This window comes from Prionailurus bengalensis, chromosome D1 (assembly GCF_016509475.1).
Source record: "Prionailurus bengalensis isolate Pbe53 chromosome D1, Fcat_Pben_1.1_paternal_pri, whole genome shotgun sequence".
Classification (NCBI taxonomy): domain Eukaryota; kingdom Metazoa; phylum Chordata; class Mammalia; order Carnivora; family Felidae; genus Prionailurus; species Prionailurus bengalensis.
This window is the reverse complement of record NC_057346.1, coordinates 48,598,304-48,613,645: the sequence shown is the minus strand read 5'-3', so window position 1 is coordinate 48,613,645 and position 15,342 is coordinate 48,598,304. Positions and strand designations below refer to the sequence as shown.

At 37.5% G+C, this 15,342-nt stretch overlaps 1 protein-coding gene across 20 annotated transcripts in view; it reads right to left on the bottom strand.

Moving 5' to 3' along the window:
• DLG2 (discs large MAGUK scaffold protein 2) overlaps positions 1 to 15,342 on the bottom strand; it is a 2,073,554-nt gene that overhangs the window by 541,364 nt on the left and 1,516,848 nt on the right. For all 20 annotated transcript variants that reach the window (XM_043580064.1, XM_043580065.1, XM_043580066.1 and 17 more), the window contains one exon: positions 8,371 to 8,540. In XM_043580064.1, the coding sequence (XP_043435999.1) occupies positions 8,371 to 8,540 (170 nt within the window). The remainder of the gene's footprint in view (positions 1 to 8,370; positions 8,541 to 15,342) is intronic.

The following is a 15,342-nucleotide window of genomic DNA, read 5'->3' as shown; positions in this document are numbered from 1 at the left end:
CCGCTTGACATAGTGCTGCGACAGTCATGATCTGTTTTGGACTCCCCTCTCTCTCTCCACCCCAATTCTTCCCACTTACTGCTCAGAGTTTTGTCACAGACTAACTCTAGGGCTTGTACTTTCCTTTTCAGTGTTCACTGAATGCTTTCAATTTGACACAATTTGGGGCAGAAATCATAACTAAGTGTCTTAAGTGTTAGAATTAGCAGTTCACTTATCTCCTTAATTTAGGTTGCTGATGTCTATCCTTTCTATACCCTATGGGCTACTTGGATGGCCTGGTAACAAAAGAATGAACACAGAGAAAGGAATAAGGCATTTATTTTAAAGTTTATTTATTTTGAGAGAGAGAGAGAGAGCGAGAGAGAGAGAGCACTCATGTGTGTGTGTGTGTGGGGGGGAGTGAAGAGAGAGGGATAGAGAGAATCCCAAGCAGGCTCCATACTGTCAGCCCAGAGTGATGTAGGGCTCAATTCTACGAACCATGAGATCATGACCTGAGCTGAAATAAAGAGTCAGATGCTCAACTGATTGAGCCACCAGGCACCCCAGGAATAAAGCATTTTTGAAGTTCTTAGAAGTGAAAAATTGCTTCTAATTGGATCAATATGGGATAATTTCATGAGGAGACAAAACTGAACTGGCTTGACTCTTGGGGAATGGCTATGATTTTGACAAGCAATGGTCATAGTGGCAAGGAAAGGCATTCCAAAGGTGGAAATGGGATGAGCAAAGCCCTAAAGGCAGGAGAGTATGGCTTGTGTTTAAGAAATTGTACAGAATCTAGCTTCCTTGGATGTGGAGATGCATGAATGACAAAAGTCAGAAGAGAAGGATGAAATGGAATTCTGTCCCTGGAAGAGAGGGAGGACATAGGGGCATGAAGTGCTATGGAAAAAAAAATTAGATTTTTTATCTAGTGGCAATGAACAACTACTAGAATCTTCTAAGCAGGAGAAAGCAATGACTAGAGCTGTGATTTTTATAAGATTTATCTAGGAAGGGAATGTAGCAGGGAGGGAGGGATTGACAATGAAATCTATTGCAGTAGATGAGACAAGGAATAACGAAGATATGAACACCACAATAATGGCAGTGGAGATTTTTAAGGAATAGACATTTCTCTAAAGAAGACATCCAGATGGCCAACAGGCACATGAAAAGATGCTCAACATCACTCCTCATCAGGGAAATACAAGTCAAAAAGAAATTGAGATATCACCTCACGCCAGTAAAAGTGGCTAAAATGAACAAATCAGGAGGCTATAGATGCTGGAGAGGATGTGGAGAAACAGGAACCCTCTTGCACTGTTGGTGGGAATGCAAACTGGTGCAGCCACTCTGGAAAACAGTTTGGAGGTTCCTCAAAAAATTAAAAACAGATCTACCCTATGACCCAGCAATAGCACTGCTAGGAATTTACCCAAGGGGTAAAGGACAAGACTAGCTGTATTGGTGGAAACTTCCAAAGGACACAGTTCCTGATTTAATAAAAGTAGTGAAGAGAGAAGTATCAAAATAAAAGGACTCTTAGCTCTTTAAATTGGTGATGAGGATAACCTTTAACTTAGCTGGAGAGGTCAGAAGCTAGAGACGATTGCACTGGTGAAGGGCATGTGGTGAAGTTGGTGCTAAGGAGACATTATGAGGTCAGTTTCAACATGCTTGAAGATATTTCTACACATGGAGTCTACTGAAATATATGCCCATGCTAGGAAAACTAAGGGAAAATATATACATATAAACATATATGGATATGCCACATCATTAACTCAGACCCATTAGAAATAAATTTGTATAGAACTAGAGAGAACACAGCTGCATATACAATATATGTGCACATATATATGCTAACACCAATAGTTTTGTGTGTGTGAAAGCATATGCATGCAGAAATCTGAGTTATCACACACAAAAAATATATATTGGCTCCATCTGGAATTGAATATTAAGAACTTTTAATTAACTTTTTAAAAATGTTTTTATTTATTTATTTTGAGAGAGAGAGAGAAAGAGAGAGAGGGAGGGAGAGAGAGAGACAATGAGTGGGGGAGGGGCAGAAAGAGAGAGGGAGAGAGAAAATCCCAAACAGGCTCTGTGCTGTCAGATGTGGGGCTTGATCTCACAAGCTGAAACCATGACCTAAGCTGAGATCAAGAGTGGGATGCTTAACTGACTGAGCCACCCAGGTGCCCCTAATTAACTTTTAATTTATTAAGCCAACAGATAATACTTACTAAAAAACAAGGCTAAATAAAATACTAGAAGAGGCTCTTTTAAAGCACTGGGATGAGTATGTGCTTTGCTTTAATTCAAATTTGGGCCAATTATGATAATAAAGAGTAAAAATAGTATAAACATGTATTTAAAATTTACAATTGTTATGCTGAAAATAACATTATAAATTAGACATTAGAATTGTATCTATTTGCAGATGAATAAGGTGGGGCACAAAGCAGTTAAGACACTTGCTACTTAGAGGTGCCCAGGAGCCTCACAATGCCTATGTGGCTTTTCTAATGACTGAAGTATACACATTATAAATGGTCATTACTATAATGACTTTTGTAGTCAGGGTATTTAATACTTAATTTTACTTCTTATACAAGACTGAGAGGTACAATCTTAACTGCATTTTTAGTTTATTAGACACCTATATAACTGCTATATATATATGCATATATGTGTGTGAAAGAAAATAAAACATATTTTAAAATACTTTTTAAAATAATAAAGAATTATAGAATTTTTTTCACTAGACTCTTTCAGTTTTTATTAAAAAATAAAGAGGCTAAAATAAGCAAGCAAGTGTACTTTTGGATATTAACAAAGTTATGGCCTTAACATTTTCAATCTTAGAACTTGGCCTTAAACTAACTGTATAATCCTTAAGCAATAAGAACATCTTAAAAGAAGACATTTCATTTCTTATATAGGTTTAGGCTTCCTTGGCTTAGGCCATAGAAGCAAATAAGTCTGCACATGTTTAATTATACAGCTCGTTAGAAATTACAATTTAGAATGTTCTTGGGAAAGTCACTAGAAAGACTTTTATTGTAAATTGATTTCCTGGGAAACCATATGCCCACTTCAGATTTTGTTCCTTGAATATTTTTGGTTGCTTGACAAATTTAAATGAATTTGCTAATCGCTACTTCCTATACATGATTACCCATTTTTTTTTCTAAACTGTCCACAAACAGATACCCCAGCTGCTTGCAGTGACCAAATCTGTAACTGAGGTTAGGGAAATTATTATATATTGTTTTTTTTTAAAAATTTTTTAGCATTTATTCATCTTTGAGAGACAAGAGTGTGAGCAGGGGAGGGACAGAGAGAGAGGGAGACACAGAATCTGAAGCAGGCTCCAGGCTCTGAGCTGTCAGCACAGAGCCCGATGCGGGGCTCGAACTCACAAACTGCGAGATCATGACCTAAGCTGAAGTCAGATGCTCAACCGACCGAGCCACCCAGGTGCCCCAAATTTTTACATATTGTTAATAAAAGACATTCTAAATTATTAGTGCATATTACCCAAATGTTAATTACTAAAATAAATGGCCATAAATCACCCAGTCAGATGATTCTAGTTGTATATTGGGAAGATCAGCACCGCTACTGAGACAGAATCACATACATCAAAGGTCATTTCAGTATTAGTAATTTGTACAATTATGGAATAAACATAAGGATATGGAATTAGAAAATTATACATTTAACTCTATCACTAATTAGTTTTCAAGGATCCCTTAACATTGCATTGATATACAAAGGAAAAAAAAAACAAGAAAACCTCAAAAAACATAAACAAACCAAAACCAAAACCAGAACCAATCCCAAAACACTAAGAACCTCTATAAAATATATTATTTTCATTATAACTGTTCAAAAATAGCTAATGTAGTACCATATTTATGATTTTTATATTAAAGATTATTGATGAAAAGGGAAAAGTGAAGTATTCAGATATTTCCCCAACTCCAGATATTTGACAAGACATAGGGTAAATACAGAATATTAACCTGACAGAGATTTCAGACAGATATTTTCCAGTTCTGCCTCCTTGATCTCCTTTCCAAATGTATCACAAGCATCTCAACATGTCCAAAAGTGAATTCCTGATCTCCCCACAAGGGTTCCTCCCTAGTCTTCCCAATCTCACAAATGGCACCCGAATCCATTCAACTGCTCAATTAGAAAACTGGGCCTCATCCTCAGACATGCCCCACATCTAAGTGCCACTTATCAGTAAGTAGCATCAACTATACCTCCAACATATAGCTTAACTCCATCCACTGTTCTTTACCTTCACCAAGTAACATCTAACTGATCTCTGCTCCCACTCCTGCTCCTTCAATGCATTTTTTTCACAGCAGCCAAATGATCTTCTCAAAATGACTAATTTGATCATATCACTCCCAAGCTGAAAATTTTGTAGTAACTTCTCATTGCACTTGAAATAAAATAACAAATCTTAAAATACAGTCAACAAGGCTGTGCATGATCTGGCCCTCCTAACCTTGACAACATCATTTCATGTCACTCATTATCCTATCATTAAACACCAGTCATGATTGACTTCTTACAGTTCCTAAAAGGTATCAAGATCTTTCCTATTTTAGAACCTTCACACACACATTTTACTTTTGTCTGGAGGCTCTCGTCCACTCTTTATGTGTCTAACTCTTATTTTTCTTTTTCTTTCAAGGTTTATCTTAAGTGGCACTTCCTTAAAGAAGTATTCTTTGACCCTTTATTTAACTGGCCACTTTACAATCTTTTACATTCACATTAGCATATTTCCCAATTTACATTATAGGTGTTTTCTAAATCAGGCTTTCATCTCTTTGAGCAAGAACTATTCCTACTTTTTTTGTGAATCTCCATTTTCACCCTCTGTGCCAGGAACATAACAAATACTTAATATTCTTTGAATTATTGAAAGACTAATGAAAATATCTAGTTAGCTCTGTATTACACAAACATAATCAAGGCTAGTTAGCCCAGTTGGCAAGAGAGCTGATGCTGACTGTAGAGAGTGCCTACATGCTCAATGAAGGACAGATAAGGACCTGTGAGCACGTGTCAAATTTTAAATGATCTGGGGTGCCTGGGTGGCTCAGTCAATTAAGCATCCAACTCTTGATTTCGGCTCAGGTCATGATCTCATTGTTTGTGAGATCCAGCCCCGAGTTGTGCTCATGATGACAGCATTGAGCCTGCTTGTTATTCTCTCTCTTTCTCCCTCTCTCTCTCCCCCTTTCCTGATCTCTCTCTCTCTCTCTCTCTCTCTCTCTCTCTCTCTCTCTCTCAAAATAAATAAATAAACTTAAAAAAATGTATGCTGTGGTGCCTGGGTGGCTTAGTCGGTTAAGCATCTGACTTCAGCTCAGGTCATGATCTCACAGTTTGTGAGTTTAAAACACTTAAAAAAATAAATTTTTAAATGTTCTGGAGCATTTTGGCTCTCCTAGTTAAGTTGAATCATGACACAAGCTCAATAACAGGGCTGATTTCATTTTGCCTTGCATTAAAGTTACTTGAGTTTATGTCTTTTTCTCCTGTGAGAACTTTCTGATTCTTTCATCAGAATCACATCTGATTCATCTTCGTCTTCCCTTTCCACGGTATGAGTCAAACACTGGTAGAAATTAATTTTAAATACATCATCATTCAAAAGGAAAGAACTATAAGGTGCCAAGTGAAGTTAACATGGCAAAGTATCATCACCTTTAGTGCAGAACCTAATTTAATTATTCCATTTGCTGATTCAGCACTTCCAGTATTTTAGGCATTGGGAAAGGCATTAGGAATTTAAACACTGACTAAAACCATGTCTTTTTTTGTATGTCAGTAAATTTTGTATAGAAAAACAAATCTCCATCAGTGACCTCTGTATGGTAACAGTACAAAAATGTATGAGTGACTCAACATAATTTGAACAGGAACAACAGGCCCACAACCCTCTATAGGGATGTGGCAGAAGTCTGCTTTCTGGGATGTAAGGTTAGTTCTAATAGTTTCCTGGTTCTCCACGTCTGAGTAAACCAAACCTATCATTCATATGCCATGCACCTTTGGGTTATTGCCTGGGTATTCTTGGTGGATTATGCTCACCTGTCCCCATTTCCACCTTTCTATGTCCCAGGGCAATTCCTGCCCTACTCCGGGCTCACAGAAAACAATTCAGACTGAGAAAGCCCACTAGAGGTATTCCTAGTACCAAAGGTAAAGACCCCCAAAATCTATTCCTGATAAAATTTAAGAGTTTTGGCCATGGATTCCCTAGAACCTTGAACTGCTCTGCTGAGCAGCTGGAGGTCATCTAGTGACTGGGCTAGCAGGAGGCCAGTTAATGGATGCTAATACTTTGCTGAGTGCTTCAAACCGGTATTGGCTTTAGGGCTGTGCTAAATAATTGCTGTTAATTGAATTGTAGAAATACCTACCTGTTACTCATAAATAGTATATATTTTTAATAGAAATAGTGTAATGCTGAAATTATTTATCTTTAAAGCACCTTGCAAATATGATGTTAGTAAATGTGTAGGTTACAAAGTCTTTTCTTTCATACTGTTAGGATGTCCTTGGAACCACAGTAGAGGGGACGCCCATCTTGCCAGCTCAACCCAACGAAAAGCCCCTAGTAGCGTGCCAGAACAAATGGAGGTCAACCAATCACCAAGCGACAGCACGACCTGATGGGAAAAAGGCCCATCTGGACCTAAACCCGGAACCACTGGAGCTTAAAAACCCCACCCCACCACACCTGGGCGCGACTTCCCTGACTCCATTCTCTCTCTCTCTCTCTCCCTGAGTCACAGAACCTCGCCTGAGACCTTAGTTCCCGATAAAGCCTTTGACTCCTAAAATTTTTTAGCCTCTGACTCTTATCTTTACCCTGCCTTACGCCTGACCCTAACACATACCACCAGACATTGTGGTAAGCAAATGCCTTACTTCCTCCCCCTCCCCCAGATTTAATTATATGATTTTAACACATTTGAATTTAGCCCAAGAGTGATCTTTATTTTCATTACATTATCAAGCAATTATAGCAAAGTCTGAGGCCATCTGTAGTAAAGAATACTACAAATAGCATGTATTTATATAGGTAATATTTGTTTGGCAGTCAATGTGGGCCAGCCAGTATTCTAAATATTTTACATGCAATGGTTCATCTAATCCTCACATTTCTAGGGGCAAGTACTATTACTATCTGCATTTTATAGATGAGAAAATTAAGGCTCAGAGAGGTTAAGTGATTTGCTTAAGGTCAAACAACTAGTGAGGTGCTTTGGTAGGTCCTAACCTAGACACTTTGACTCTGCAGGCTATACTCCACCAGCAAGGTTTAGTTAAATGTTAGATTCTCATAAACCCTGTGGGAATGATACTACCATTATGATCCCAATTTAATAATGAGGGGATTGTTCCAACCAATATCACTCTGCTAGTAAGTGGCTGAACCAGGCTTTTATACTCAGTCCCGTCTGATTCTTGGGTTTGAGATCTTAAATACCACCCACCAGTGCCGTTACTTATTTCCTTTTTAATCCCATTTAACATTAGAGATTAAGTAGATTTTAAGGGAAATAGAAATAATTACTCAAATAATCTACTAACTATCCAGTCATAATATTCTAAAAATATTTAAAATACTGTTAAGCCAATTATTGGATTTTTATAAAATATTTGAAATACTGTTAAGCTAATATTAAATGTCATCATTCTGAAGAGAACCCAAATGACTATTCTTAAAAAAAAATTAATATAATGATTCATCTCACTGTTTATGTGATTCCCTAGGGTAACTATAATTACCTCAGGAGATTTGGGAGCCTTTAAAAAAATAAATTTTAACTTACTTTGACTATTTCAAAGATAAAATGTTATGTAGTATTTTTTGGGTATAACACATGAGAGTATTATAAATCAAATCACAACAGTATTATAAAAATATAATAACTTATTTCAGGATAGACCAGTTTAATCATTACCATTCATATTACTATTTTACTAAATGAAGAGTCACCATTTATATCTTAAAAATTAGAAAGAATTTATATGCCAGCCAAATCATGATGATTCAATAAGATTAAAAATTTATAGAAAAATATAAATGGTTTATATTTATAAGGCCATTGCTTATAAGGACATTCCTACATAAATCTGCCCTTTCTTTCTCTGAGTTCATATTAAGCGTATTGATTTCCTTGACCTTCTGTAAAAACCACTATTGCAGGACTTCAAATCTCTAGGTAAGCACTGAATGTCAGAACATAAAAGAAGAGACTACATCATAGGTGGATTATGGCATAAATTTTAGTCAAATGGTGTCATATTGTGAGTCATTTATGTTTTTATTACCTTTAGGTCCTTTGAACAATTTGATTTCCACGACAGTCTCCAGAATGGGGCGTCTTCTACGCACGTACAGCCGGACAATAGAGCCCGCTTCTTTGAGGGCTTCCACGGCCTTACTGTGGGAAACCTCTGACACATCGACCTCGTTCACCCGCAAGATACAATCATTGACCCTGAAAGAAAGGGAAAGAGGCAAAAGTTAGGGGTGGCTAGGAGGATTTCTTTTTTTTTTAATTTTTTTTCAACGTTTTTTATTTATTTTTGGGACAGAGAGAGACAGAGCATGAACGGGGGAGGGGCAGAGAGAGAGGGAGACACAGAATCAGAAACAGGCTCCAAGCCATCAGCCCAGAGCCTGACGCAGGGCTCGAACTCCCGGACTGCGAGATCGTGACCTGGCTGAAGTCAGATGCTTAACCAACTGCGCCACCCAGGCGCCCCAAATTTCTTAAAGAATATTGTCATTGTTAGCTACCCTTAAGAAGTGGGGGAGTGAATTAAGCAATTTTAAAATTTTATATTCAGAAGAAACAATTCAAATGAAATGAAGAACTCCCCAGCCTTCCAGGCATTTCCGAATGGACTGCACTATTGGTCAAACCCCATCTGGGATTCCAGTCCATTGGGACAGGGAGTGCATTGCACATGGTACAGTGAGAAGGGCACATTTGAAGGCCTCTGTCAGTCATGTAATTATTTTGATTGGTTTTAACTGCTTAAACTGAGGGTTATGATTGCCGTGGTTCTCAGAACTTACTATGGACTATACAGACATAGCAAATGTAACCTTGTAGATTAATTTTTCTTGAACTTTTAATTTGCTAGTTATATAGGTAATATGTAGTCATTTCTGAAAATTTGTAAAATGTAACAATGTAGAAAGAAGAAAATATATACATGACCCGATCATCTAAAACAAAAGTGTTAGCTTTCTGGTAAATTATATTCTGGTGTTTTTTCTTTCCCCCTCTAGTTTATAAAGCAGTATTATAGATATTAAAGTTCAAATTTCACAAAATTCAAAGAAAATCTCAGATAATCTTTACCTTAGGTATTTACTTTGAAAACCAAGCATTATGGTAAGTTCTGCACTAAACTCTCCTTTTTGCCATTTTCTCTTGGGAAGGAATAATTTGACTTTTCTATAAAGCTGTCCAATGTTTTATATTTACATGCCCATGGACTTCAAATCTCTTTTATAGTTATGATAATTAGTTTAAATTTTAATAATAGTTAAAAGTGTGAGGCTTGAGACTAGAAAGACTTCCTTCCTTTGTTCTGAATATCCATTCTAGCATTTCCCATCTCACTTTACCACGTTGCTAAGAGTAAAAAATATGGGCCTGCTCTTGCTTGACTTCCCTATCCTGTAACCACCACACATTCAGGTCTCCCTGCAAAGTATACCTGCATTGCATCCAGGTTTCTTCATCTGTACTGTTACCATCCCGGTTGAAGTCAACATCATCTCTCACCAAGATTATTTGTATGGCCTTCTACCTACTCTCCCTGGATCCTCTCTTCTCAATTTTTTTAAAATTTTTTTTTCAACGTTTATTTATTTTTGGGACAGAGAGAGACAGAGCATGAACGGGGGAAGGGCAGAGAGAGAGGGAGACACAGAATCGGAAACAGGCTCCAGGCTCTGAGCCATCAGCCCAGAGCCCGACGCGGGGCTCGAACTCACGGACAGCGAGATCGTGACCTGGCTGAAGTCGGACGCCCAACCGACTGTGCCACCCAGGCGCCCCTCTTCTCAATTTTTAATGCATTCTCTACATGGTAGCCAGGGTAAAGCGAACATGATTGGTTGCTTACCAACCTTCCATTCCCATTCCCTTCTTCCCCACAGTGCTTGATGTCTCAGGACATCTATTGCTTAGCAAATAGTTGTTAAAGCAATAAAATAAGAAGCCTAAGTTCAATTATTAGGCCTTCCATACCCTAAGTTTGTAAACACTGATAATTAGCCTCTCAGCCTCTATGTTCACATCTATAAATAAATACACTAGTAATATCTACAATAAAGACTTTGGGGGTGATTAAATGAGATAATGTACATGTAAGTCTTTAGCACAGACTATGGTATGTAACCAGCACCTAATAAATGGTTATTGGTAGCACTGAAAATTTTGATTTGTAATATTTTAATTGTTAGATCCTTTTCATAAACTTGTAGAATAAGACTTACCATCCACATTATAGAAATGAGAATTTTTCCAAGTGGATCAAGTTCTTTGTCTAAAGCTGTCAGCAATTTGGGTAGACATTGGATATGATCTGAGGTATTCCTATTTCAAAAGTTGGGCTCTCTCCTCTCAGGATCACATTCACCTAATGTGATGAACAGTTTCATGTATACTGTGCACATCAATTCAAAATTATAACATGGTAATGAAAATATGTAAAAAGTATGGGAAGAATTTTTCTATCATTTTTTCCCATAACTCTTCTATATGTGTTTGGGGAGCTGAGTTATAGAGACTGTTGTCTCAATGACAACCCTGATTAACCCCAAAATTCTGAGGTGTAACATTGCACTTATTAAGATTCAGTCATGTCATTTCATCATAACAGATGCTATGGCTTTAATAGGTTTGCACATACATTTCCTCTCTGCCAAAAAAAAAAAAAAAGGAAAAAAGGAAAATTACCAATTAAAATAGTTTTGAGAATGTAGGCAACACGGGTGCCAGCCGCCCTACAGCAGCTGGTCCTTTGAGAGTGGATAATTTTGTCATCTCATGATAATGCAAACACATAGTGTTTACCATCATCCTATGCTCAGAATATTAATCGTATCTTAAAACACTGCTTTCCATAGGAGGGAGGGGCTGGCATTTAAAAAAAATTCTGGATGCTCTATCTATTCAAACTGTACTAAATTTTTCCTTTCGTATATAGTGGAATCCTTAATTGTCAATTGCTGGGGTGAGGAAATCATAGCCTAAATTAGATGTTTTTTTCCTGAACATGTGGAGGAAGTAGGCAACTTTAGTGCAGTGAAAAGAGCATCAGAGTAGCCTTCAGAACACTTGGATTTGAGTCCCAGCTGGGTGACCATGGTCAAGTCGCTTCATCTCTTTGAACCTCAGTCTCCATGAAAAGAAAGTAAGTGTGCCCAGAGTTAATGGGTAGAGTAACCAGACAGACAGTGCACATGGGCATATGTGTGACCTGTAGTATACAGTACATATGAGAGCTGCCGCTATTGATCAGTGAGACAACGATGCTGTGCTCAAGGACTTACTGAAAGGTGAACAAGATGGATATGGAAATTTTTTAGAGAGAGGCCCTGCTATGTGCCATATCACTCTAGTCACTTCATTTATTTACTGGTACTTAACCCCAACCACTTATGAAATATTGATTCTCATTTTACAGACAATGAAATTTCCTGACAAGGTCACAGTGTTGTTGAGGGCAGGGACATCATTCCCAACCTGGTTTTGCCCTTTTCTGAAGCCTATGCTGATACCAAGTTCCCAGAATTGATTGTTGTAAATTAAAAAAAAAAAAACAAAAAGTGTGTGAGGGGCAGAGTTTATATATTCAAATTCTCAAAACATAGAGGAATGAATATCAAGGAAAACTAGGGCACCCAACTTCCTTTCTTCCCCAGCATTTGAAATAGCATCTGGCTAGAGAGTCATAGCTATTTAAAATTAATTTGCTTTTACTACTAGTAGATAACCTTTGTGAGTAAAGCCACCACTTGCATTCATTTTGAAACATACATGTATCATTAACTTCAAATTCAAGTAATGCTTTGTCCAAATAAAAAGTACAGCTTTTATCACATTTCTGGTATGTGTTAGAAAACATTTCCTCCCCACTCTACTCATGTAAATGAGTTGATGGTTTCATTTTTTCAGCGCTTGTTGTTTCAAATATAAGTCTACAATATTCATTTCGTGAAATGAAACTGTCCAAGATTTTAAGGCTAATTTTAATATTTTTCCTGTCTCATTTTCTTTAGAATTCTGGTGCATATCCTTGCAGAAAATGTCTTAGAAATAAACAGAACATTTCATCATTAACATGTCAACAGAATCACACCTAAATTTTCCATTAAGCAATTAAGTATTCTGGAATATGATATAGGATCACTGAAAAGCAAACTAATACCTGAAAAATTACGTTCCAGTTTAAGGATACAATTGAAATAACATGTGTTACTTACTCTTTCATAGGTATTAAAATGATGTTCTGTTGTAAAATGAGCTTAGTGACTTTATACATTTGTTTCAGAATGTCAGTTCCTTAACAATGGTCACCAAATGCTTGTGTTAAAAGTAAAAATTCCTGTTCATTATGCATTTAAAAATACTGAAAGGAAAGATAAGTTTTTAGCTCTTGTTCTTTGTGGATGTAGATAGAGATTAAAGATTTTTTTTAATGTTTATTTGTTTTTGAAAGAGACAGAGTGTGAGTGGGGGAGGGGCAGAGAGAGAGAGGGAGGATCCAAAGCTGGCTCCTGTGTTGCAGACACAAAGCCTGATGCAGGGCTCCATGTAGGGCTCAAACTCATGAACTGTGAGATCATGACCTGATCAAGTCAGATGCTTAACCAACTGAGCCACCCAGGTGCACTGAGATTACTGATGTTTTAAAAAGCATATTTCTACTTTTGTGTTTCTTCCCAAGTTCTATAATGGACATATATCACAGCAGAGAATCTATGAGCAATGGGCTTGGGGGCCTTGCCACACTCTGATCCACCTGGGTCATGTCCCAGCTCTAGAACTTAGGAGCTATGTGGCTTTGGGCAAGTCACATGACATCTCAAAGGCTCAATTTCTTCATCTGGAAATAGGGATAATAAGATTGCTGCATGGATTTAGATGAATAGTACTGTGAATTGTACAGCGCCTGACAAACAGTACGGTATTATACTCATGAAAAAGGGATAAGCGATTTGCCTAAGAAACGTAAGAAGTGATTATAGTGGAGGAAAGAAGCTACAAAAGGTAGAGGAAGGGACAGAACTACAGTCAAGATACTGAAAATGTTTTTGAAAATTTTTATGAGAAAGGGAGGAAGAAATAAGATGAATGGGGTTTGGGGGGATGAAAAATGTGAAACTAACAGTTTTCAGTAAGTCTTATTTTATGAAATTTAATGTAATTCCCCTTTAATTTTACTCCTCAGCTGCCCCCAAGAAAATACTTGTTTTGATACAACCTATATCTTTATGGAAACTGTGGTGAAAGCTTCTAAAGATCAGCACTTGGCAGATTTCCCACCACCTTGTGCCTCTCTGTCCTTGCCCCACTCCACACATCTAATGATACCCAGTCATACACAGACCCTCGCAAGACTTGATTCAAAAGTATGTTTTCAGTCACAGAGTCTGAAACTTAACTTTGCAGCAGCTATTTTTTTTTTAAGTTTATTTTGAGGGAGAGAGAGCATGCACACACATGAGTGGGGGTGGTGGGGTGGGGGACAGGGAGAGAGAAAGAGAAAGAGAGAGAGAGAGAGAGAGAGAGAGAGAGAGAGAGAGAGAAAGAATCCCAAGAAGGTTCTGCACTGTCATTGAGGAGCCTGACTTGGGGCTTGAACTCAGGAAATGTGATATCATGACCTGAGTCAAAATTGAGTTGTAAGCTTAACCAGCTGAGCCACCCCGGTTCCCCAGCTATTGGTTTTTAAGGGGTATTACTGAACTGGCTTATTCTTTATTGTCTCTACTTACTATTACCTTTTTTGGTCTTATAGATAAATTAATTACAGACCAAAGGGCCACACCATGAAGGAACCTGATCAATGTTTAATGTGTTGAAGGAAATATAATAAAACACTATCAAATGGAGAACCCTAGCTAGGGAACTATATTATATGCACCTAAAGAGGACAATTGATCACTTAAACTCAGAATCTGTTTAAAAGGGATAACTCCACAGATTTCATGTAAACTATAAGGAAACCAGAAAAGCTCTGAAGGTTAAGGCAACAAAAAGGTCTTATTTTTCTTTTATTCCTAGAATCATTAAAGGTAGGTTAAGAACAAAATAATACTCAAAACTTTACTTTAAAAAAGACAGGAACTTCATGCCAGCAAAAAGAAAAATAAATACCACACACACACACACACACACACACCTAGGCTGATCTGAATGGCTTCAAATCATTATGACCTTTCCTGAATTTACTTAGTTGTATCTGTCTGCTCTCCTCCTGCACCCTTTTATGAAGTACACATGAGTGCTTGCTGAAAATCCTAAAAATCCACCATCAACTAAAATTAATGAAATTTCTCACCTTAAAAATTCAACTATTGGGGTGCCTGGGTGGTTCAGTTGGTTAATCAACTGACTCTTGATTTTGGCACAGGTCATGATCTCACGGTTTGTGGGTTTGAGCCCCATGTTGGGCTCTGTGCTGAAAGCCTGGAGCCTGCTTCAGATTCTCTTTCTTTCTCTCTCTCTCTCTCTCTCTTTTTCTCTCTTTCTCTCTTTCTCTCCCTCTCTCTCTTTCCCTCCTCCCTCTCTCCAGCCCTCCCTCTCATGCTCTCTCTCTCTCAAAAATAAATAAATGTTAAAAAAATTCACCTATTATATTGACCTCATTAGGTGCTATTAGTCCATTATAACTGAGAATAAAGAAATAAAAATCAGCTTATTTTAATAGTTTTCCAGGAAAGGAAAAGGATTGGTGTTTCAGAAGCATCAGCTATGTGCCAATGTGGTAATATCTATTGGTAGTTTTTCTCCAACAAATATCCACATGGTTGCAAAAGTGTTAAGTTAATGTAGCTTGGATCATGGATCACTTGTCAGGTTTGGCCAGTTCCTCTTTTGGGGAATTTGGAATTGAAACCATGAGATTCAGATTTTATCTGAATAGAAAACAATAGTAGCCTGAGAGTTTAACATTGGGCAGCATTTTCTCCCATGTTGACTGAAATGGCAAAAGAAGATGGAGAATAAAGCAGATGTATGGACAGAAGCAAGGGCTTCAGACAGTTGGAGG